This window comes from Dermacentor andersoni, chromosome 11, assembly GCF_023375885.2.
Source record: "Dermacentor andersoni chromosome 11, qqDerAnde1_hic_scaffold, whole genome shotgun sequence".
Taxonomy (NCBI): domain Eukaryota; kingdom Metazoa; phylum Arthropoda; class Arachnida; order Ixodida; family Ixodidae; genus Dermacentor; species Dermacentor andersoni.
Window position 1 is genome coordinate 112,894,383 of NC_092824.1, and position 26,560 is coordinate 112,920,942.

At 44.6% G+C, this 26,560-nt stretch overlaps 1 protein-coding gene across 1 annotated transcript; it reads right to left on the bottom strand.

The window, feature by feature from the left end:
* Positions 1 to 24,656, bottom strand: LOC126539622 (lysosomal Pro-X carboxypeptidase-like). The gene is made up of 11 exons (XM_072285647.1): positions 24,579 to 24,656; positions 23,818 to 23,878; positions 21,457 to 21,582; positions 18,861 to 19,001; positions 17,048 to 17,149; positions 15,499 to 15,680; positions 12,744 to 12,901; positions 9,892 to 10,061; positions 8,212 to 8,364; positions 4,090 to 4,277; positions 1 to 657 (listed from the first exon to the last, which is right to left on the bottom strand). The coding sequence occupies exons 3-11, from the start codon at positions 21,571 to 21,573 to the stop codon at positions 453 to 455; spliced, it is 1,416 nt and encodes a 471-aa protein (XP_072141748.1). The 5' UTR covers positions 21,574 to 21,582; positions 23,818 to 23,878; positions 24,579 to 24,656; the 3' UTR covers positions 1 to 452.
* Positions 24,657 to 26,560: the final 1,904 nt, after the last annotated feature.

Here is a 26,560-nt window from a genome sequence, read left to right on the forward strand (position 1 = left end):
GGCTAAAGTTTCTTTACCAGGTAAATCACTCTATAAAACCGCTCGAAAACGGGAGAAACACTCGGTTGTTCTGCCTTAACGGCAATCGTGGTTAAATTATAGCATAGTCATACGCCGCCGCCTCACTAGGGTGTAGCTTTTTCAGTTTTCCTTTCCTGGGTATGAACTGTTGAATTCTCACCCAGCTTGCGTTGCACAGTCTTGTTTGAAAAGCACCTTCAAATGTGCTTTGTGTAACCTCTCCTGCTGGGGCAGCCTAGCTGCCTGCAATATTTTAACATAAACGAACAAATCGAAAACTCTGCAGTGGCGGATTCTATCCGTTCATTGGCCTCAAGTTTCCACCTATAGCGTCTCAATTTTTTCGCTCGAGCAGTCAATCGCCCATTCCTCTGAATCTGGCCATATAAAACCCGGCCGCAAGACTTGCCCCTGCGTAAGAGTGCTAAAATCTAGTGCGATGAAAAAGGAAATATCAGCCATCGGATAATGGTCCTGCTGGTGAATTCCCTGGCATATTTGTACGAGCGAGGCTCATCGGGGTGGGGGAACTGCAGGTCCGCGTGATGCACGGCGCCCTCAATGCGCCAGCGTCTGGTTCGCTGGTTGGGAGCTTCCTGCAAGCTGTGCACAGCCCACGGATCCATGTCACCGTCACTGCAACGCCCAAAAGAAGTACACGGTTCCAATTTCTTCCCACAAAATTTTCAGACACTGCTTGTACATTATATTGCACGTTACCTTCAGTCCTTCTGGGACCGTTCAAAGCCCGCAAATTTCAGACGGCGTAAAATAGCCTAAATTGAGATTGTGTAGATATAAAAGAACTCTTATGCGACTTTTTCGTTTTTCTTTACATACATCTGGGAGGTGTCACGAAGCGCTCGCAAAAATGTTCGTTTTGATGCCGAAACTGAAAAAGAAGCATTTCTAAGCGCCGGAAGTGACGCATGATCTAGAACGCGTGGCTCCTCGGCGTGATTTGGAAGGTGGTGCCGAGAGGGGCCGAGGCGCGCCGGAACTTTTCGGCGGCGTCGTCCTGGGACTTGCGTAAAGGCCGCTGACTACGATATGCGAGCATTGTCTGCTTAGTTAGAAGCTTCACATGGGAAAACTCTGCAGTTGCCAGTGCTGCGGCTTTTCGAATATTGCGTTTATATGCTATTCATTGTGAATAATTTAGCTAAAGTGAAATTTCGTTCCACTTGGCCTTTAAGCATGCACGGGATTAAGGAAACAAAGTAGCTTTCAAAAAAAGATTAATTTCTTGCGTGGAAATGAGTGTGTCGATCATATAAACGAAGGTGAAGTGGAAAGCTTGTGTCAGAAAGGCGAAGTTCCTAAGGAAAAGAAATTACGCAGTAACGAAAGTGAAATTGACTGCACACAGGTGGGCTACACGGCATGTCTTGGGTGCGTGTTCACAAGTCCAATTTTTTAACAAGCTCCTTGAGCCATATGGTGTTGTTTACAACAAGAGCAACACAGGAACTGAAATAATTTTGAGGGCTCTACGTTAAACATAACGCTGGACGTCTTCTGTGCTTAAAGGGCTAAAGTTAACTCTGAAGCGACAGCGTAAAATACTCCTCCCGAACGTGAAGATACACGCTCTTGGAAGTGCATGGAAGGGGTTTATTCATATTCGTGACTCGAGTATTTCAAGGAATGGCTCCAGAAAAAAATTTGCGTCAATTTATTCTAGACTCCTGTATCGCCACAGGCGAGAAAAAACACCCCTGAAGTCCTTTCCATATGCGGCGAAATGGCGTGAAATATCGAGGGAGCAGCGTCAACGTAAGAGCTCACCAAACGTTGTTACACCTTGATCTTTGTATTTTTTGCAAGGAAAACCATTTTTCTTTAAATTAGGGGATAAGATGGTTACATTGTCATGGGGGTGTCACTTCGTGTATACTAACCGTGGCATTTAAAGAAAGAAAAAAAAGATCGCTTTTTCGCGTTCGTACCCCGCCAGTGGGTAATAAGGAACCAGTTTGAAAAGTGGTTACACATTAGAGTTTCCTTCGCTTTTCAGGAGAATGAAGCCAACGTTTAGTTACCTCCTTTTCTGGGAACAATGTTAACCTGTGGACAACGATCGTTATGGCAGACAGGCGTGCTGCATGTATGGGCATAATTTCTTTTGTTGCCAAGTTTTTCAGCCTATTGTATGTTTACTCATTCATGTGGCGCTTCGTTTGGAACCCCACCACCTCCCGCTGCTGCCTGTTCCTGGTGAGGGCAGCCCGCGAACCCTGCACGTAAATGCCATGTTCCTTGTTGCCTTTGCATTTTCCTTTTTTCTTTTAAAACAAGGTCTTCCTTGGCGAGTTACCCTTGGCTTTCTGCGTCAGCTATATGGGCCACGATTTTGTAGCGATGCCTTTTTCGATGCCTTTTTCGATGCCAATGGATTGCGGCGCTGCTCGCGTTTGAGAGTGGTCGAGCGACGCTCCACGCCGTGCTGAACGTGGCCACTCACGAACGCGAAAGAGCGCGAAAACGCATTAGTTATAGTAAAATCAGCGCTAAAGGAACAGCAACACAAGACAGAGTAGTACACAGGACAGGCTATGAACTAACAACTGATTGACCAAAAAAAAAAAATAAGAACTGTCCTGCGCACCTGTACTGTGTACTCCTCTTCCTTGTGTTGGCGTTCCTTTTGCGCTGCATTTGCTATGAAGGTTAACCAACTCCTCCATTTTCTTTTTTTAAAAGCCAGTGCTTTACTGGCTGCGAACTGGCGATTTCACCCTGGCGGTGCTCCGAGGAGGCACATGACGTCACACCGCGTTCCTCGTCGTTGCATTCGCCTCCGCTCGCTTCGCCAGCTGTGTCGCATGCCTGATAACCTGTCGGAGGATTGAAAAGGAGAGCTCGCGTGCGCCGCAACCACAGTCGAGGCGGCAGTATGGACGGCGACAATTCTGATAAGCAGGAGGAGGCCTGGAATGGACATCGGAACAAGATGAAGAGGAAAACAATCGCCCAGGAAACAGATGAACAGCGCGCCGAACGACCGGCTAAACGCCGCAACATAGCTAGACAACCAGACTAACCTGGACTTGCAATCAAGATTAACCAGGGCTAACCATGCTATGCTTTAGCTTTCACTACGTATATCCTGGCGTTGCCGAGCTAAGCCACTGCCATTTCTTTCTTTATTGCCTCGCTTGACACATAGTTTATGAGCTCAGAAGAACAGAATAACAAGATCATAGTACCGAGATCCGTCAGCTGTTTGCTGACTACAAGTCATCAGTATCCATTCTTACGCTAAGAAAAAAAAGGCGTTCGCATCGAAAAAGGCATCGCTAAGAAATCGCGGCCATGAGTTTCTAGCCTTTTTCGTGGGCAAATCCCGAAGATAGTGCTGTATAAAAATGTGGGCCAATCCCGAAGGTAGTGCAGTAAAAGAAAAACCAAATCGATCCGACGTCCCTTTCCTAGTCCTCTCACGCGAGGGTTGGTGCGACGAGGGCCGTGAACAGTGGCGCCGCCCCATCCTATTTCCAATTCGCTCAGGAAGGCATCTCTGTTCGACGTCAACTAGGGGGTGAATTGCCTTCCAACCTTGTTCCTTCTTCTTTTTTTTTTCTAACAAAATAAAGGGGGAGGAAACTCATTCGAAATACCTAGAAAAGTTCGACGTGAGGCACCCTTAGAATAGACGTTGTTTTCACGTGGAGAAAGGAAATACTTTGGAGGGAGCGTTGCCAAACACAACTAAAGCCTAACGAATCTTTGCAAACACGCGATCGTCAATGCAGAGCGAGCGATAGGTTTTAGTGCCACCGACCCGGAGCTATGGCTACCGCAGGACAGCCCGTCACGTGCGCATCAATTAAAAACTACCGCGAACCAAATATTATCGGTCAGTACGGTGAGTCTAAGAGGTCACGTGTTGGGTCGACACCGCGAGAGAAAAAAAAAAGTGCGAAGCGAGTGTCTTCACTCGGAGTTCGCTTGCCAAGGATGGATGAGGGAGGTAATTAATGCTCCCCCCCTAGCGTACTCGCTTCCTCCAAGCTTGATTGTATACGTGAACGGAAATTCCTGTCTACTAACTGATATAACGTATACCTGAAGATAATGTGAGACGCCATGTTGAAGTCCGTGATGGGGTACTTTTTGGTCATCCGGTCGAATTCAGGCGTAACCCCAAACCTCTTGCGGCACCTTTCGGCGAATTTCTCGGGGTCCCATTCTTGAGGGTAGAACATATCCTTGACGCCATCACTGCACGTCGGGTGAATTAGCTCGGTGCACTCCTGCGTCGAGGATTCGGAGAGAACTTTACATCGGGGAGCCCCTGTCTAAATACACAGGGACACAGAAGTCGTTTTTCTCGACAACCACTGGCCCAAATTTGATTAGCCTTCTGGCATTTCAAGGAACAGTAAGAATAAAAAATCATTTCGCCGCTATTAGTAAGTTACCTTTCCACCACACCAAAAGCGCCACTATTACAGCGATATGAGGCTTGGTAAGCCAAAACAGGCGCAAAAAAAGGAAAGACAGGTGGCGACACCTGTCTTGTAGTTCTCGCACCAGCGCGCCGCGACGTCATGAATTTCCACGGCGGCTACCGAGGCCTAGTTAATTGTTTATCGGTAAGTATGTACTACGTTGTGCTGTAAGGGCGCTGAAGAGTGAGCCCGGCAAGTTTCGGGATATATGACTTAGTTGACGAGGCCGAAATATGAAAAAAAAATTACTTGATGACCGTGACGTCAGAATGACGTAGCGGCTTCGAGGTTGTGCGTGAAAATTAAAAAAAGGCAACTTTGACCTTAATTTCCTTTTTTTTTGTTGTTGTTCTAATGATCAATCGTTTACCACAAAATTAACAGTAGAGTTTTCAAAGCATACACCATGAGCAGAAACTGAAGTTAGACCTTTCCAGCAGTGCGATGCGATTTTCTTCACTAGACCACCGGGCTTCTTCCTTTCTTTCTTTTTTTGCGAGCGTTGTTGAATATCGCGAAATTGAAAGAAATGCTGAAGAAGAGAAGTTAACAAATTTGTCACTCAAAGAAAAATTAAATTCTGTAAACTGTACGTATGAGGAAACCTGAAGCCGACAAAATTGATGAATTGCACTCCGCTCCGCTCGGAAATATCTCACATATTTGTGAGTGGAATTAAATTGAATTAAAGGTTATTTGCCACATAAGTACACTGCTGTACATAAGTGGTTGGAATGGCAGGATCCAAGCTGCATAACGGCAGATGGACTGCTCCCACCTCCCCGTGAACAGCAGGCGGCAACATGGGAGCATATTCATTCTATACATAGTTGTGGTAAGATAAGAAAAAAATAAAAGAGCAGAAAGGTAACAACTTTTTTCCTTATTATCCTTTATTCTTTACTGTAAAATCCTTATTAACATTGCAAATATTTCACGTAAGCTGTGCGCTGAAATATAAGTTTCTCCCCTTTAGACTCCTTAGCAGATGCAATTTGTAGAATTAAGCATGTATAGTCCGAGAACTTGTGCTTCATTCTCTTAAACCTAAGTTTATCGAGAGTTTTGTATGTTTATAAAGCTCTAAATCAAAATTTAAATTCTTCGTTCTACAGCTGGCACAAATGCGCTCTCAATCTTAAGACGAAAAGAAGAAGAAAAATAGTACCGAGTAAGAGAGTGTAGTTTCAGGTATTGTATATACACGGTGTCCCACAGAACTTGAGGCAAACATTAAATATATGCAAAAGCCACGTAGCTGGATAGAACCAAGGTAATGCTGTTTTCCGTCGCTTGGAGATAATCAGATTTTTTCCATTACGCCTAATTTTATAGTTAGCCTTAATTAACTAATCAACTTCTCAAATATCATAATTAGATTAGAAGTGTCAATGAGAAAATTGTAGAACAACATGAAAAACCCCCGATGCAGCTTTCTGTTGCTTGATACGTGCTACATAAAAGTGTTTTTCCGAGCGCGAAAGAATCCCGCAAATACGCGCAAAATTGCCGCGTGACTGGCCGCTCGAGGCGCTTTGCATACATTCGCGGGCGTCTTTCACGCTCGAAAAAACTCTTTTATGTAGCCCGTGTTGAGCAACAAAAAGCTGTATCGCTAGTTTTTCATGTTGCTCTACAACTTTCTTATTGACACTTTTCATCTAATTATAATATTGGAAAAGTTGATTAAATTATTCAGATTAATTATCTCGTTAGGCGGAATGAAAAGAACAATTTGATTAAAAATTATGGGGTTTTACGTGCCCGAACCACTTTCTGATTATGAGGCATGCCGTAGTGGAAGACTCGGGAAATTTCGACCACTTGGGGTTCTTTAATGTGCACATAAATCGAAGTACACGGGTGTCTTCGCATTTCGCCCCCATCGAAATGCAGCTGCCGTGGCCGGGATTCGATCCCGTGGCCTCGTGCTCGTTAGGCCACCGCCATAGCCACTAAGCCACCATGGCGGGTGAAAAGAACAGTTTGAGTATCTCCAAGCGACGGCAAACAACATTACCTTGGTTATGTCCAGCTACGTGACATTTGCATATATTTAATATTTGGCTCAACTTTCAGGGGGCACCCTGTATATGTAGCAACCCAGATGCAAAATTTTACGTTCGAAATACGAGCGGATGCGTAACGAAAAGTCAGTTAAAATATCAGTTCTTGACATCGAAAATGAAAAAAAAGGAAATGCCGCTAATATCGCTTGCCGGAAGTTACGCAGAACTATTGGGACTCGGGGTCGAATACGAGAGAAGGACTCTTGTAGCAGACGAAGAGGAGACGAAAAGCTTTGTAGAACATTTACATATAGCAGGTAATAGCAGTTAACAGCATACAAGTAGCGATGCCAAAGAGCACACCAGGCCGACGGGGCGGCTGGTGGCGACTCCCCCTAACATTGGTCTGGTTCTGCCTTAAATCCCTTTAGCACGAACGACGCGAGACTGATGCTGATGTCAACAGCGTCACCTTCCTATTTCGTCGCGGAAAAAGTTCAAGCTGCATACCACCGATCTCCACGGCAACGGGGCAGCATTTCTGTGGAATTTTGAAGGCTGTCAGTGGATTCGTCGAGGTGCTCTGCGCCCTCGAACTCCTCAGTTCGACCCACGGAAAGGGGCTGGCAGTTCTAAGAAGTTTGCAGGCTGTCACAAGGGCAACCACTTAAGAAAAACAGAGGGGGGGGGGGGGGGGGGGGGGGCTGCGTGCCTCGATGGAGGCACGCAGTGTGGTACAACAGAACCTAGAACATTGAGAACCAGCGCGGTTTCCCGACACGAACGCCAAGGCAATGTACACGAAATTGCGTCACATCCCCCTCATACATGCCTGCTACACAGACTGCGATTAGGCGTCGCCTTCACGCGCAAATACTCGCACATCATTGGACGGACAGACTCGCCGGAGTGTTCAGTGTGTGGCACTGTAGAGACTATAGACCATGTGCTCGTGGCTTGCCCTGAGTATGCGCGGGAAAGACTGACAATGGCAGATACCTTGAGACATTTACACAATAGACCACTGTCGGAGGACCTCTTGCTAGGTACATGGCCGCAGAGTTGGCAGACGATAGAGACAATGCGTGCTCTTTCCCGTTTCTTAGGCGATACGGGCCTGGACTCACGCTTGGGATACCAGTTATGCAATGTGTCCTTCACCTCGTTCCTCCCATTATCATCCCCCATTGTGACCCTTTTTCTTCCTTTCTTCCCCTTCCCTTACGTAGAGTAGCAGGCCAGATACTCCACTTTCCGGCCGACCTCTCTACATTTTCCAGTCATTAAACTACTTGCGTCACATCCGCTAACCACCAGTTGCAGGCGTTGTCTGCTAAGGTGCTTCTTAAGGTCAAGATAAGCTTCAAATGTGGGCAAATTTGTATTCTTAGTGTAGATGCACCAATAAAAATTTCACTATAAAGAAATGGCTGTTCTTTTCTTAGTTTTCTGAAAAAGGCCGAAAATCAATAGATTTAGGGGTATTATCACGGAATCACTATAAATTTGAAGGAACCAGTAGGTTTTCTGGTAAATCTGTGGATGTGGCAGCACGGGTACGGCGATGGTGGTTCCGTCTTTAGGTAGCTTCGGTACCGTAATTTCTAGAATTCAACCCAACCCTTCTGCTACCTAAAATTTAATTTCTTAAATCATTACACTCTCCAGACCGAAAAGCACGTGCACAGCATTGCAGTCTGTGCATTTTGGTGCCACATTAAGCTCACCTGGAACCGGTAGGCATGCATATTTGCTGTGCGGTAAACGTTGTTGCATGGACTTTTTCCGGTGCCGTTGTACACGAGGTTCATCACATTAGCGACTGCATCCACCGTGCTTTCTTCAGTTTTGACCCCGCTCCTCAAGGTATTGCAAATTGCCTGCAAGGTCCACGGCAATAACAAAAAGGAACAAAATACATCACTAGTGAAAGTGTTCAGCAAAAAACTATACTCTCAGTAGCTACGTTTAAGTGAACCTGATAAAGCCGGGCAGAGTCAGCTTGCCTCGAGCGTTCTTGTAAGCGCTAGTGAGTCGGACCCGATGATTGTCGACACGAGTTCAGTCAATTCGCCTGCCAACCTGCTCAGGCAAGATGCACGTAAATGCGCTCGAGTCGGGTTGGGCCCGCTCGGCTTCTGACTCTACCAGCTCGCGTCGAGTTCTAGTAATTACGTGCAGTGAAAACAAGTCTAGTGCTAGTGTCAGCAGATCAGTACCTATAGATCCGGCTGTTCTTTCAGAGGAAACGAGAGTGCCCGCAAATCGAGTGCTACTAATCCTTTCATGGCGGTTCCATTCAACCAGCGTCGTGCAGAGGGTGATCACGGGTGGTTAATGGAGGAGCACTTCTTCTGGTTCTCTCTTCTGATTGGCTAACGCAAACCATACCTTTGGCTGCACTATGCGTGTCGCGCGAGTGCTGTAACATTTGGAAGCCGTGTTTCAAAACTTGGTTTGGGTGTTTAACGGACGACGGACGAAAGACAACTTGTGCAAACATATGACAGGAGAAATGCGTCCTCAAAGATTCACAGATATTCAGTCTCTGACGTTGAAAGACAATTAGTGTTGTTGCTATTGTAACGGCAGTTATGTTCGATAAATATCGTGCTTTACTGACGGTATGCCAGCGAAAACGAATGGGGACAAAGTAGACATCGCGACACGTACTACAAGACACGCCAGTTGCAGCCCGAGCCATTCCATTTATTGCGCTCCATTGCTTGAAGAGGCGGGCATTAGTTGCGCGGCAGCGAAGGGTAGGCAGTTAGCTGTTACAGCGGTATTATATTTAACTATATGTCTAAATATTTCAGGACAAAGTAATTCTAGTGCCGAAGTTATGGTAGAATGGGACGAGAACAATAATGCAGTAACACCGGGACACTAAAACGAGGCTCCTTCTTGTGCCCGTCCTACTTCGCATGGTTTCGCACACTATTGCACCGTTATAACTATAAATTAACTAGCCCAACAGCAAGTTGTGGCACATAACGTTTCTGTAGTGTGCCCTGTTCTGTTGTATGTCTTCTGCGAAAAAAGATGTATTTTTCTCTCCTGGTCTTACCTCGCATTGTTTCACATCATATTACAAAGTAAGAATTATGAACCAGGTAGCCCAGCCACAATGAGTGATATGTTGCATCTAGTGCCGAAGTTTTAGTCAAAGTTAAACAACTTTATTTGGTAGAAATAGGTCTGCAGTCTTCATCTATAGCGTCCCTGATAACTCCTTTGTTGTTTTCGGACCTTCAAACACATCAGGGAAGCAATTAATAAATCGTTTAGTAAGCACAAGTCCCTCCCTGATAGACACAGCGTTGGCTATTTATTGCAAATATGTCTGAGCTCTCAGAGAAGGGCGCAGAGAAACTGCAACGCCTGAGGCTATGCAGTACACCTACCTTGACAGGATGGGCCGGAATGGGTCCGAGCAACGTTATGCCGTACGGGTAGTTAATGGTGGCCAGTATCGAGTACGTGTCTCTGATCCAGTCACGAAATTCTGGGTAATTGCTGGGTTCCAAAGCGTGACAGGTGCGAAACTTTGCCTCCAGCGTCTTGCAGCCCTCCGCTGTGGCACGCGCCAGGTGGGAGACACAGAGGGCATGGAATGAGAGGTGAAGGAATATGATTCGACTGTCAAAATATTGTTACGGTGGGTGGCGTTTGTTTGCAGGTATGATTTATGATGGGGAGATGGTTCAGCATTTAACCGCTCAGATTACTAACCAACGTGGCCTTTCTTCCTTTTACCCGCCTGACCCCTTAGAGTAGCAATATAACTAGAAAATGGAAACAACTATTTATTTGCCCGAAACAATGAAGTAAAGAACACGAGGTAAACAACATTACAAAACAGAAAGAACAGGACTTAGACCTGACCATAAAACCTCGTAACAAAACACACAGTTGATAAAAAAATTTGAGGATAAGTTTGGGCTACTTAGAGCGTAATCCATAATTGAGACATATTTAAGTATGTCTGGAAGAAACTAGAAGCAAGATAACATTTCAGTGAGAAAAATGAAATTCAGGACAGCAAACGAGAGATAAGAAATCATAGGCCAAAAAAAAGGCCGAGGCAAGTCATAACCGAGAAAACATCCGAGACGCAAGACCAGTCAGTCAATGATCTTGATCAGAGGTAGTGGCAGTCATCTTAGACGATGCAAATCCTAAAGTCTCCGTAAGAACAAGTCTCCGGAAGGCTCTGAAGCCACGGTTTTGTCCACAATAAGACGAGAGCGTTTGCACACATGATGCTTGCTTATGTCTCTGACTTGCTCCAAAAGAATTTCACACAAACTTACGAATTTTTCTAGTCGCCCTAGAGCAGCCATATGAATACTCGAAGAACAGCGAGGATCACTCCCGAAATTCGCTGGGTCTCACTAGTCACGCTCTCCGCCTTGAGTAGAAATGAGTAGGTATAGCCACCGCCTTATTTCCACTGCGCTTAGCTTCGCACGTCCACTAAATCATCACGGCCTTTCAAGGGACACTGTAGAAAAACACTAGTTCTCGATGATAAATTCATCTTTCTACCCTCTATTGTCGCTTGTTTAGCACGTATAGGTTGATAATTAAAGGCAATGCAGGTCAGTTTTAATTTTTTACTTCCGCATCGGAACCTCGGCACCGGTTCGTCGATGTGATGTCACGGATTCCAAAAGGAGAGAGCGGTTTTCAGGAAAGTGAAGGCCGGAATAACAATGATAGAACAGAATGTCGCTGAAAAAAACAACCTTTCAACAAGGGGAGTTTTTCGTCAAGGCAGCAACGTCAGCCAACTCCCCTTCTCGAAACGACGGCTTCATTACATTCCTCGCACTAACAGTTTTATTATACCGTCACAAATTTCAATGCATCTTTTTTCCTGTTCGGGCTGTTGTAGCACCGTAGACATTGTTAAAACTTGCTAACATTCGTCTTTTGCTTTTTTTCTCTTTGATGTAGCCCATCATCAACAATAAAAAAATTAGCTAGGCCCGAGCAGACAGCGTTAAACACCATGGCGCCACGACGAGCTAGTGAGGCAACTCCACGGCAGTGTTGCCATCCGTCTTTCGTGTATGTTTTTTTTTCCTCGCTTGGCAATCCTTTCCTCACAATAAGAGCGCCTTTTTACTATAATGTAGCAAGTTAATGTACTAATATGGCTGAAATCATTTTTCTCTTTCGTACGCCTTTAAAACCTCGCAACGCCTGCCACGTGCTGGCGTAAGCTCCTCAGTGAATTATTATCGGCCCTGTGTATTAGTGGCATCAATGTATTCTTTCCTATGAGGGCCGAGGTGGGAGGACCCTAAGGTCTAGTGGGAAAGCAGTCTTTTTTTTATCCATGCAAGTCACTGTCTTCTTTATCCGATTTCGGGCCTATATCGTGTAATTTTGCTAAAGCACTGGCTATCAACGATGAAAAATGCATTTTGGTTCGCTCTGTGTAATGTTCATTGTGCCAATAGTCACTTAAATGAGTTTATACGTGTCCAGATACAGGTCATGCGTGAATATCCACTTAGCTTTTCGACACCGAGCCGTAAGACACAAACCCTCGCTATTGATCCGACCGTTCTTAAATTACGTGGTGAGGCAGGAAAAACAAATGCGACACAAACGTGGTCACTAAACCTAAGCGCAGGCTATGAAATGTATGTGGAAAGTGTAGTTTCGTAGAATGAAAGCTTTGTCCGAGGATCCGTCATAAAATATATCGAAAATTTTCATTCCGCCGAGGTGTCGGGAAGCAATTGACAACTGTATTCCGAAATTCTGCGTCTTGCCCTCCAAGTCAAACGGGCCTTCTAGAGGACTAAAAGTAAAAATCGGTCGGGATCGCTGAAAGCACGGAAACAGTACACATCCAAAATACAAGTTTCTTCAAGGCGGAATAAGTGCTTTTTCCATCGTCATCGCCCTTCCCTAACGTTATCGCACTCCCGCCTCCATTCTGCATCCCCATAGGCAAATCGAACACGTTTATGCAGGTTGTGCTCAAGCGAAGTAAGCGTACTGCTTAGATAAATGCGAGAACAGTCAAAAACTAAGTTACTCCCGCGCAGAGTTCCGAAGAAACGGAGTTACCCCAGGTTAAGTTAATTTAGTACACTAGTAAGTTCCCGTCGGTTCTTTTAGTGTAAACATGTGCGTTGAAATGGTGGGAGCTTTAGTGACATCATGTAGAAGTTTTTCTGTTTTGCAGTTGACAAAAGCTGATCAGAGGGCACTCTCTAATTTTGATAGAAGGTCTCACGTGTCGATCCGAGCTTGTCGAGGACGGGCCAGGTGCGGGACACGAGCTTGCGGCATCCCGATGACGACTTCTCGAATGCCTTCGTCACGCCTATGTAGTACCGGTCACAGGAACCGAGACCAGGAAACATCTTGAACGGGGCGCTGCTGGCCAGAGCACTGGGAAAGGACAACGAAGACTTTGGCAAAGTGACCACATGTGTGCGTAGAGTTAGGCAGATAAATGATCTATAAAATATTCGGAGCAGCGAACACAACCCGAAAGTGACACACAGCAGGAAGAATGCTTGTTGAGATCTGCATATGTCAAATGGAATAGAGGTTGATTATTCAAAATATGTAAAGTTCCAGCTGAAGCCAGGCGCTACTGTGGTGCAGTGTAGGCCTTCGTATTGATTCCACCCTCTCAAGTTCTTTACCAACGCAGTAGAAGCTAGCTACTCGGTAGTTTTTGCCCATACCACTTCAAGTGCAGTATAATTCGGCCGCCGTACCATGGAGTCGCGTCTGCGACCGTGCGCACTGTGTTATGATATCTCCGAACTGTGACGACTAAGATGGGTCAAATTATGGGCAAAGCACACTATGCAAGCGAAATAATTTAGCACGGGTGCATGTCCTTCGAGAAATTTTCCGCACATTACTCGTAGGCGACTATCGTATTTCAAATTTTTTCTTGACAGTGTTTTTTTTTTTCTAAAACAACGAGCGGTCTTGTTAAGAATGGCCGTACGGGGTGGCAACGTGCCAGCTTTCAGCCCGCTGCACGTGTTCCAAGCCCACCAGACGGGGCGCCCTTCGGAGAACTGCGAAGGGCCGGCAGCCACGTGGCGCGCGGTCAACTCAGGAAATTGGTACTTGACCGAGCCACCCGGGACAAAACAGTTCTACGAAGCCCTCGGTCGTCGACTCCGGAGCCTTTGTGTGCATGGGCTCGAACTTGTGTGCATTAGTGTGTGTGAGCCATAGTGCGGGGCGGCGGCAAGTTTACAATGCTTGGACGAACCTTCCCGACCATTCCTGCTCCGTCCACGCCGAACGATGACGTCGAACTATGACGTCAAGCGGAGAGCTTATAAGCAGCGTTTGCCGGCTGCTAGGGGGTGCTCGTGTCGTGCTCGTTGTCGGGAGCTGAGTACTCTGTCATGCTCGAAATGTAGTAGTGAGCTGTGTGCTCGTAAGCTGTTTGCTGTATGTTAGTTTTGCGGGCTCCATATGGCAGTCGCGCTAGACTGCCAATGTATCTTGCTTAAACTGTTAATATGTAAATAAATCCTGTTCACCGAGTTCCTGTCTACGACCTTTATCTCCTTCAAATGGTGGCAGCGGCGAGATAGTCCGACGACTCCTACATCTGGTCGACAGCGGTAGGACCGTCCGACGAATCTTACAGTCTGTACTATTGCTTCGCCGGACTGCTAGAGCATCCTAAGGTTAATTTTTTTCTTTATTAGCGACTGGAAGAGTTGGCGGAAGGCTGTGGATAGAGCAAGAAAAGGCACTAGCCTGATGGGACCTCGTCGCATATTACATATGACGTTAATAATATCCCAAATCCTTCTCGACAATAACACAACGATAACTTAATCGACATATCGGAACTGATATGGATTCCTTGTTCACACTGCAGTGGACGTAAGTTAGTCGGAATATGACGTAGTCGTTGTAAGGTCGTCATATGACCACACGCAGCCTACAAGGGCGAACAATATTTCTCAGCCAATCGTGTACTGAGTGTAGGAGACATAAGGACGCCGTCATAAATTGTCGTATGGCAGTATGCAATCTAAAGACGCGAATATCACTAAGCCAGTCATGGCCTGAATACAGTAGACGTGAGATCGTCGTCATCGAGGTTGCCGCCACAAAGTCGTCATATATGGCACTACAGTAAAACATCTTTAAAAGGAAGTGCTCGGTACCTCCATAATTCTTCGTTATAGAAGCCATCTGGTGGCGTAGCACTTACACTGGAGCTGGCTAAGCACGTTCAACAAACGAACACCTTTAATTACCACGAATTTAAGAGAGACCTACAGAAATGAGTAGCTAATGTTTTTCTCGTGTGCAGTTTGTCTGAAAGAATGTGACCATGCAGCCGGTCACGGCATGCTCCGCAGAAACACACCAGCTACGCAATGTAAAGCTGCAGATCGTCGATTCCCGCTATTGTCTCCCTTGGCGTCTAAATTCTTGGTTTGTTTACAGAATCTTCATCACTGTTGCCTTCGTTGATATTTGCGTAGTTTCCGCCCTGGCCCGCTTTGAAGACGTCGTTGGGCGTCAGCTGCAATGACATCATCACGTCGTCATCATCTGTGACATATTCGTCAGCCGTCGCGTCCGCTGATGCGCTACAACTAGCAACGTGTGAGTTGAGCGATTCGTTGAGCAACAGGACAACGGAACGTTCAAGTGCACCGCCAGTGCTGCGCTAGCTCAGAGCGCGCCTTCACGACGTTTGCGAAAGGCAGGGGCGGCACTGCTATGTGCCGTTCGTTGTAAAGCAACAAATCAGCGGTCGGGGGCGCCTATATTTTTTCGATCTATAGGAAAATTCGTTCTATCGGTCTTCGTTTTAGAGGCGTCCACAACACATGTGAAAGACAGGAATTCAGTCGGGACATAGTCAATCCTTTGTTATACAGGTAACTTCGATGAAGAGGCGTTTTACTGTATATGCATGCCTTCGAGAGATCTGACTCTGCCCATCATATCCAACGAACTCAGTAACGCACAATCGAAGAGGCACGTACGCGTTGACGATGTGGGGATACTTCATCCGCATCCACGCAGCCAGCATGCCTCCGTAAGAGCCGCCAAAAGTGACCACTTCGCTGTCCTGGGCTCCTGAAAGGTTTCCCTTCAGCCATGTCAACAGATCGACGTAGTCAGCCATGGCCTGCTCACTGGAGAGGTACGCCATGTGCTCAAGGTCCTATAAAATCAGACGAGACGTTTAAAGGTGGGCAAGACGGCATGGTCATCATTCACCACGACGGAAATTCAGGTATCACCTTAAGTTATGATCAGTAAATCGTGGTGTTGTGCAGTTATGGTGCACAAAAAAGTGTTTGATTTCTTCGAATAAACCTTAGTTGTGTGCTTAGCGCTTCGTCTGTGTGCTTCCTTCGTCTCGTATCACTTAGAACGTTGCCCTGCTCACTAAATGATTTCCTGACGAGAGAATATCTGCATTGTGCGTGTATTTGATCGAAGGATTGGCTGATGCCGTTATAAACGTTTCTGCAGTAGTAACAGAACCCACTACGGTTGTTAGCTGTTTTGTTGGCTTGCTTTCGACGCGTGGTACCGCTTTAACGTTCAATATAATTTCTGCAGTGCATCTAAGAAACATTTAATTTCACATTGTGCCGCCTACAAATGAGAAGTCACAGATTCTAAACTACTCATCCTTATTGGAAGTGGCACGTTGTCGTGTCTTTATACCGAATTCTTTACAAACGTTTTTACGGCGCCATAGTTGCCCTTAAATGATATCAGGGACGGAAGAGAAGCGACGTTCAAATTGAACCGTTGGCCTTATAGGGGCCCTGAACCACTTCTCAGGCCTGGTGAAATGACGTAGTCTGCGGGTGGCATACGTTGCTATGAACACTCTCAGCCAAGCTTTGCTGTCGGACGCGGTGCGCGGAGCTCGCAAGCGGATCGCGAAGTCGCCTTTTTCTCAAACGCTCTCTTTTCAGCGGAAGGCCCTGTCGTCACTCTCTTCTGGACGCTTCATTTCGTCATCGGACGCTTTATTTCGTCATTCCCTTAGACGGCTGCTATTGGCCGACAGCTGACATCAAGCTGCGGTCGGCTACATGGCGTAGATACCGCGGCCGCCGCGGGGTGCCGCCACGAGTCCACTGGCTAAGCGCACTGCGGCTCGCTGAAGACAACCGCGTTTGGCTTTTGTTTAGCGCGTCGTAGGCACGAAAGGCGCAAGTCGTAGCGTGTACCTCGACACCCAAATTAAATGTGAACCGCCCGCCAAGTTGACATTTAGAAGGCGGAGCGTTGTGCGCACGCCCCGCTGCACCGTAGCCTTCGCAATACAGGGCATTGAAGAAGGAATAGGAGCACAGAGGATGCCGTGCTTGATCGCCAATAACTCCGCTTCTGCTGAACGCATTGAACTACTCTTTGCGGCAAAGTATTTCTGAAATATCCTATTTTCACTTCAAATGTCTTTCTCCACTTCCATGAAAAGTGGTTCGGGGCGCCTTGAAGTGCTCCCTTGGCACCGCGTTAATTGTGTCTGTATCTTATCCTTCTGCAGAGTACAGCCATTTCACTTACCTTAAATGAGTCATTTCCGAAGGGCAGGGACAGACCATAGTAGCGATGCTCAGCAAATATAAGTAGCGCCTTGACCAATTTTCCCATTTCCCACATGATGCCCTGAGGTCAACATAAGTAAGAAAGAGGTTGTGTTATGAAGCGCCACTTCAGGAAATGTCTTAGTGTAAGCTCTATTTAAGCTCCTTAGATTCCTTCTACATTGTATTGCACGTCGCTTTCAATCCCTCTCAAAACTAACTAGGAAGCTATTCCGTAACATACACACCTCATATAGGTATGATGTCAGATGCGTGCGAAACAGTACGGTAGTAGGTAGTTCAATATTATTCTGGTCACCATATTTCGACAAAATTGACGCTAATCTTACATAGGCCTTTGTGTCATCACAAACGACGAGATGAACCTGTAAAGCGCATTTATGATACCACGGAATAACATAAAAATCAAGCATGCCACGCAAATATGGCCGCCCACCGCGAGATGTTGTGAAGGGAAAATTGTAACAAAGCCGACTTGTATCGTAAAGCTACAAAGGAAATCCATCCTGGTTTCTCAGAAAGGAAAGCCTCGCAGTTGAAGACAAATTCGTCCTGGTCCCGTTATGGTTTACCACTGCATCTTCGTGATGCAGTCGGGTGGATCAGTTTTCTCTTTCATGAAATTTCTGCCCTCTTGCGAGCTTCCGCAGTGCCGATTGCCGAGCACACAGAACGAAATATTTACTTTGCCTGCAGTGCCGCTCAATGCTGAAGCGTGCACTTGAGACTAAAGTACGTGCGAAGTTTCCCCTCTGGCAGGTGTGCTTCCATCTCCTGGCTTTGCGCATGATGACTTTTGGTTGATGGATCGGGCATCTCTCTACACGCCCGGGCAATGCACTGACGCAGCTTCAACCGGCAATTGCAGTTACAGAGAGAGCAACGTGAGAACCAGAAAGAGTTCCCTCCGACAGTGGACGGCACTATACGTGGATGTGCCGGTTCTGGCGCCTAACGATGATATTTAAGCAAGAATAAAAAAAGTTTTCACGTTCGCAACATACAAGTCAGTAATATTAGTCGACTTGAAAAGAACTTATGTCACTGAGCTATTTTGGGGTTCCAGAATGATGAAGTGACGTCGAAGGTACAGGGACAATGATGCTTCGAACGGCGGCCTTCAGCTTCTACCATGTCAATGGTAATAAGCTGTCTGGCTAATTTCGTCATGCTTACAAAACGGCAGCTGCGAAATATGTTGAAGTTCTTAAAGTCACTTTTTTAATTGGTGATAGGAAAGACTCCTTTGATTTCGCTTTTATGTATCACTAGATAAATAAAGTTCGACCTTTGACTAAAACACCCCGTTCAATCTGATCACTTTGTATCTTATTTATTTATTTATTTATTTATTTATTTATTTATTTATTTATTTATTTATTTATTTATTTATTTATTTATTTGGTATACCTACATCGCCTGTATGGCATTATTGTACGGGGTTGCAATACAGGCGGTCACAATGGAAAAATATTTGTCAGCATCAAAAGAACACATCAGTAAATGCAACAACTGTTAGCACTGAAATTAGCAATAGCGCAAGACAAACTAACGAAGAGTACAATAATTTACGCGTCCCTTTATCCTGGTTTCCAGCGGTGCAGTTTCGTGAGCCGCCGACCTTTACGCACTTTTTTGTGAAGACTCTGTCGCAGATTACTGGCTGCCTAAATAATTCAGTAAATTAGTTTATTCTATCATTTTCAAACGTGAACGGGCTAGAACACGCGCAACGTTTCCCCACCTTTTCCCGTACCCTCACCACAACTTACAGTGCTGTGCACGAAGGATTCAATTGCCATCTCGTTTCCTGGGTAGAAGAGTATCGGTCCGTCCCTATTTTTCCAAAATTTATGGACCATGACGTACCTCATCTGGAACGTGGCGTTGTTACGGTACGAGAAGTGGTCAACCTGAAACAGATAGCCAGGCGCAGTGTTGCATTTCGAATGCATATTCTCATGAGCATATTTTATTTTTATTTGTCTTTGTCGATGCATCTACATGGCTACGTGCATCGGTAGATATGTTTATGGGCAAGCGTCTATAAGTCTATGCCTTTTACAGCGGAACTGTTATACGCTGTAGGTTCTGGCGGTTTGTGTGCGTAGGCACAAAAAATATGGCGCCCCCCCCCCCCCCCCCCCCCAGAGCTAAAAGAGCTAGAGCATAAAACAAAAGCGTATCGTCGGGTATGCCCCAGCTGCGTTTAATCGTGAGAAGTGTCAACACTTATTGTGATAAATAAAATATCGTAATAAAAGAAGTAAGACCGGAATATCCACTTTTTAGTAAGGATTGCGGTTTAACGTCACTGGCTCTAGAGGCAAACCACGTAACATTGTCTCAGTTTCCTTCCACCCGTGCAATGGGTAGGCAGCGTGCGGTGAGGAATGCGGAAGGACAGCGCGCCTACGAATGACACCGTCGTGAACAGAAGCCGGAATGTGCTGCGAAGGCGGGCGACACGTAATACGGACGAAGATCGCGCCGCAAACGCCAAGCGTATGCGCCGCCTTCGGTTCGATCCACCCCTACCGACTCCACTCCCATCGTAATTGTGGGTGATCTCAACATAGGCGTGTCTCGGCCAGACGGAAAGTGGTTCGTGACGTTTCTCTTGAAAAGGTTTGGCATTCGATGTTACATAAATATCAGTGCAGCCACTACGCGTCGTCGGTCGTGTATACGGAACTCACATTGGCCAAGAACCTTTCCAGTGTCGCCACAGAGCCACTGGCCGTAAATAATAGCGGTCATAAAGCGATAGTCACCTTGTTGAGCAAATAAATCCGAAAAAGCAAACAGAATAAAGTTAAAAAATAAAAAAAACACATTGAACATTATATTTCATCAAACAACAAAAAATCATGAAAGAAACGAAATTCATTGTGGTATGTGTCTTTTATTCTCAATCAACGTACTTATCATCAGTATATTTATTACTATAGATACAGCTCCGCTGCTGATTCATCTTCACAGAGTGGAATGGCCCTGATTCTTTTTTCTTTGTTTTTTCCATGCGTCCATATGTCTTTCTTTGAGGTTATGTGCTTGTGCTACGTTATGCCTTTAAGCACGCCCCAACTCGTTCAATAGCATGTCCACCCGCGGATAAGCATTCCTCGTCTAGAGCATGATACCAAATGGAGCTCGTTGTCAATATGTGATGTAATACCTTGTTGCGACCGTGTCAGGTATCCTTTTATTACCACGTCATGTATTACCGATTGCCCCTCCTCCGGAAAGGACTGCCCACTTCAACCAAATATAATCTGTAATTAACCCGCAAGTTACTTTCTCAATTGTATAGCATGCTTCCAGAGTTCTTTTCTGTGCGAAAAATCCTGGGTCAAAATTGTTATAGTTCGACCTTATGAACAAAATGTCTTTATTGAACGCACAATAAAATTTCCAAAGCATAGAGGATCGGCATAAACATTCTTACAATGTTACTTCTCCCACGGCGCGTTATGACAAGCGGATCCTATTAAAATTGAACCTATTAAAATTGCTACTACTATTATTTTCCCCTTTTAGTGCGCCAAATGCGAAGCCCGTTAATCTGCAAACCGACGTCGGCGAACTTCTGTTGCTTTCAAGGCGTGGCGCTGCTTATACGAGCGGTACCAGCATCGGTGCTTAAAAAGGTACATGCCTTTTTATTATTATTATTATTATTATTATTATTATTATTATTATTGTTGTTGTTGTTGTTGTTTTGTTGTGTTGTTGTTGTTTTGTTGTTTTGTTGTGTTGTTGTTGTCGTTGTTGTTGTTTTGTTGTTGTTGTTGTTGTTGTTGTTGTTGTTGTTGTTGTTGTTGTTGTTGTTGTTGTTGTTGTTGTTGTTGTTGTTGTTGTTGTTGTTGTTGTTGTTGTTGTTGTTGTTGTTGTTGTTGTTGTTGTTGTTGTCAGCATTTGGATGAGCGATTGTAGGACAGGCCGCCTTTTCTTCATCCATGGCAAGGTCATATTGCGTCATGGCGAGGTTCCCTGAGATGTACCAACCCTAAAATCATGCAGCGTCGTTGTATCATGGCGGCATATACCGTGTGCATCGCAGGATGCTCTTTGTTCCGCGAAAATTCACCAGAGAGCGCTACAACACCGCGAAGAAGCTATCACACGTGACAGCACGAACGTGCATCGCGTCCCTTCAATTTTGCTGCCACAAAACGCCCGGCCGCATTCTGCTACTATATTGTTCAAACACAGATGATGCCTATATGCGAACTGAGTGTTCGTAAAAAAATAAAAGAAGAAAGACGACAGGAATGTGGTGATGAAGGGTCCTGTACCTAACGCCGTTTTTTAGAATGTTGACGTTCAACAAACTAGCCCGACTTCCCAATCTCGTACAGGACATACCTTGGTAGTGAAGTTGTAGAATTTGTAAGGAAGCAATCTCTGATAGGCGGCCGCGTCGAGTGGAGCCAATATGAAGGTCAATAACCCCACCACTGCGGCCACCAGCAGGTTTGCCATTTTCGAAAGCTGAAACAGATAAATTGCGAACATTTATGTTTATTCTGTCTTGTTTAATCTTACTTACAACGCTTACGTTTGAATTAGCTTACCTTTATTTTTTATCTGTACCTTTTTTATCGCACTTATGCAGCACTAAGCATACTCTTAAGAACGGAGTTAATTTTCTGGTCACTGTACCTGACGTCGCGCGCTGATAATAACTTCAAAGTTCGAACACTGCGCTATGGCAAGGAAGACACCCACGTCCTTGGTTACAAAGCTGCGATTAGTGTATGTCCATGCTTGAAGAAAGTGCATCGGCACTACATCCTAGCCATCTTCTCCCATTTAAAGATACCTCAGCACTAAGAGTGTTCGTAATAAAGCTAGAGCCTACGTACTCAATATATCCCCAGTTCACGTACGCGTACCCTGGCATTAGCAACGCCGCTAAGATAATCTCATGGCTTCGACGTCCAGAGCTCCCGAACCTCTACCCAAGAAGGCTTTCGGGAGTCGGAAGCGAAGTGAACGTTGCATATTTTTGATTATTATTATTATTCTGACAAACTTCATGTCAAAGCTTGTTGCCTGTAGCACTGACGTACGTGTACGTGAACGCACTTAACTAGTTAACTTAAAGAAGACATGGATAAAACAGACGAGTCTTTACGTCTAGTAGTTATACGTGTGGTGCGCGTGTCCCACTTCCACGATCAGTCGCGCTTTGTCATGAAATGTCAACAACCAGCATCGTCTCTAGTCTTAACAGCTAATTACACACACTTCGTTAAACATGCAAAACTCATTCGCCGTGTAAACACGTTTGCCCACAACGTCCGGAAGCGGCCCACTCGCACGTCCGATGGCACCGCATCAGGTACAGCGGCCCACTGAAGAGGGAGAGAAAACATTTAGTAGAGTTCGAGTTAGTCCGCAAACTTGTTGCCGTTTCAGCATTACCGGGTTAACGGGTGCTTAAATTGAGCCGTCAGGCTGGTGTCGCCCCCTGGTAGTGAAGAGCTTGACCAGACACTGTTTTTGCATAACAAAGTCTGTTCTACTTCGCTGCCGGTGTAAAATTGTGAACGCCTTGCCTTTTTATAGGGTTTCTTTCTTTTACAAGAGCAATCATTGAACCTGACAAACGCGTCTTCCCTTCCGGAAATGTTTTATATGGCTTTTACATATTTTGTAGATGGCCATATATGGACAGATATATGGCGATATAAGGTGTTACACGTACGCTTATGATTGTATATAAAGTCTTGTATTCACATGTAAGGGTCCATATAACGTCATATACCGCCATATGTGATTTGAAGTAAGGCCTTTTACTGCCGTTTAACGCTGTAAGTATGACCATATGTGTTCATATATGAGTTTAAGTGCAACTTTATATTGCCGTACAGGGTGTAAGTTTGACCATGTATCGTCATATATGAATGCAGGTGCGATACTTATAAATCCGAGATCACTCAAAAGACCATATGTATAGAAATAGTGCTGTAATTAAGGCCCTGTTTGGGTATAGCATACGTGCAATATAAAATTTTTCGAAGCACTAAGCAATAATTGCTATATCTGCGCCATCTAGATCGGGGAACGTACGCATGTAATTTGATAACATGTTTTATAGTTAATCTCAAAATAAATAATTATGCACATGCAAGCGCGGCACTGTATTAAAATAAGAGTGTTAGATGCCAATAGGAAGATGCTAAGTGCCGCATACAAGCCAAAAACAAATTCACGTCTTTTAATATCACCTGCTTGAGTGATAAGCTATTTGAAAGCTGAGCGTGTCTTCATAGGCACGTTTAACGTAACATCAAGTTTAGCAGCCGATGTACCAGCAGTGAGTGGTAGAAAATACTGACATTTTGAGCATACTAAACTGGGCTTTTTTGTATTTGTGCTCTCAAGCAGCACACATGTAAACAAAATAATTATCGTCATTGGACACATGCAATAGCATAATACAGCAAGAAAGTGTTCCAAGTTCTGTCTATTTACTACTAGCATCTCTTTGAAGACATCTAGCTTTTATTAATGAGCTGTGAAAGCTTAGTCATTCTGATCCCGGTGCTGCCTGAATTTCGGAAACGTTCGATCACTGTCACTGACACATATCTGCACAGAAGGTCTTCAGTCAATATCACTGAAGTTGTCAGAACACTTTCTGGAATGGTCTTCCTTGATAATACTCAGCAAGCTCTAAAATTAGAAAACGTCAGAACAGCAAGCAAAGACTTGTCTTACCTTTCTTGGGCCACAAGGAGAAAGCCTCCTTCCCAATGTGTGGTTCACTTCGAGAATTTATCTGCGTGGCATGAAATGTATATTTAGGGCAATATATTCGTGTCTTGCAGCAGCAGTTGAAATTGGTGGTAAGGCACCAAGGCAACCAGTAGGTAAGCTGCCCCAAGTAAAGGACCCAATATAAAAACGACAAAGCATGAAAGCGTCTAACTCGAGAGATGAAATAGAATTCGCTGAACTGTCAAAGCTGATAAACAAGAAGAAAGTAAGCGATATTCAAAATTATTGCGTTGGAAATATTGAGGCAGCAGTAAAAACTGGCCGCAGTATGAAATGAATGAGAAGAAAACGTGGGCATAAGGACAGGGCAAGATGTATGCAGTGAAACATGAGCAGGGTGATGTCACGAGCAATTTCGATGATATAATAACAGCAGAATTATTCTATACTGACCTGTACAGTACCCAGAGCGGCCACGCAACCTTCATTGTAAGTAGTGATGAACAGGATACAGCAGCTCATTCCGTAACTAGCTATGAAGTTAGAAAGGCCTTGCAAGACGTGTCCCGGCGAAAAGCCACAGAACAAAACGGATTAACAGTCGATTTAACCAAAATTAAGGAGATACTATATGCTTGAAAAGCTTGCATCCCTTTATACTCAATGTGTCACGATTTCAATGGTACCAACGAGCTGGAAGTATTCGAACAGTATGCGGTGGTTCAACATGATTAAGTACTGTATTTCTTGAGGTCGCTTACCTGATCATGTCGCCCAGGCGGCACGACGGGACCACCATTTCTCCTTCCTCTACTTCTGACCTCCCCAACTGACTTAGGGATCAGTGGTAGATGCCTAGACGTTAGTGGCAAATACCCACTCTGAGGGATTGGCCAGGAACCGGGTGGTTGCGTATAATAATAAGAAAAAGTAATTATGATGTAACTGAAAACAAAATTGGTAAATAGGTATATCGAAAGTGATAGATTCTAGATTATGATTTTAGTAGAATGAGGGATAAATTAAAAGAAGAATGCAGCTAATGTAGTGGATTTTGAAGAACGTGTCAAAACCTTAAGTTCTGATTTTCCAGTCGAAAGCTTTCTGACCCGGCAATAAAATCCTGGAACGCATCGCCAATCTTCCTATCGCTGTGCCCAACGGTAGGAGCCCCCAGAGATAGTAAAATTTTGACATTTAAGTCTGATATAAGAAGGCGGAACGGCGTTCTTAATGTTCATTTTCACAATTTAGAATATATTTTACAATCAATGAGAAAATGTTATATTATTCCATGTTCCCCGCAAGAGGGACAGTTCGTTGAGGGAGCCAAATCATCTCTGCGTAAGTAAAGATTTAGAAATTGAATTCGACAGCGTAGTCTAGTGATTGTGACTTCATGTGCTCCCGTGTGACAGAGTTTACTATCCCAATAATCTTACAAGTGCTGAAAATCTGCAGAGTTTGTTAAAGAAGGGGCATGCAATTCACGCAGCCTCATTTGCCTCCGAAATCTCGCCCCTATGATGAAAACTGATGCCGGTAGGGTTTCAGTCACTGGGTCATTCACGGACGCTTTCGTCAACAAATCTGCTATTTCGTTTAGAAATAGGCCCTCATGTCCTGGTACCCAAACTAATCTAATTGAAACTAAACAAGGAGGCACTAACGACTTCAACGCTCGCGAAACCTGGGAGTCATCAGAAGCAGTCAGGGAAGAGCACAGAAATAGAGAATCCGTAACGACCACTGTGGAACGTGTCGATGTATTTAGTTTACGAAGGGCTAGAGTTACAGGTAAAAATTCTGCTAAAAAATCGGCACGAAGTCTGGAAGACGAAGAGAAACTGACCAATTGAGAATAGGAGAAAATATCCCGATTCCACAATTTTCTTCATATTGGGAAGCGTCAGTAGCAATAACTTTCTTGATCGATATGTGCAGAAAATAATCATTTAAAATAGAGCTTAGCATGTGGTAAGATAGTGCCTTTCCATTTTTACGGAACATATCATCGAACTGAACTTTCAATCTTTTCAGGCACTTCTGCTACATTTGCGTTTTGTTTTCATGCGCGAGTTTGGACACATTAACCTTTCTGCCTTCTAGCTTTCGTTTTACATTCTCTTTCCCTTGCTTCAGTGCATTTTAGCTAACCAGGCGTGCCATATTATAGTTCATTGTTTCGTTTACAACCAATAGGTTAATGCACTACAGGGATATGCCACAGGCAGGCGTCTTTACAAGCGTATTATTATTATTATTATTATTATTATTATTATTATTATTATTATTATTATTATTATTATTATTATTATTATTATTATTATTATTATTATTATTATTATTATTAGAAATATTATTATTATTATTATTAGAATTATTATTATTATTATTATTATTATTATTATTATTATTATTATTGCCAACTAAAGCATAGAATATTCAGCATGTTTGAGGCATAAAAATATGCGAGACTAACAAGGTCAAATAAATTTTAGCTTCACTTGGTCTCGGTGGTCCGCATGGGGTATTCGCTTAATTTGATAATCTTGTTCATTCAATAATCATATTCAATCATTTTCTGCAACCTTGTTTTGTTACTTCGGAAATGGTTTTTCTCAAGGTCTCCGGCAAATTTCCGTTTCAAGGAAACATCGTCATCGCCCTACACGCTCAACAGCCGACAGCACATGCACATCGAGTCGGCATGTACACGTGTACACTCCTTCCCTTTGGAGGA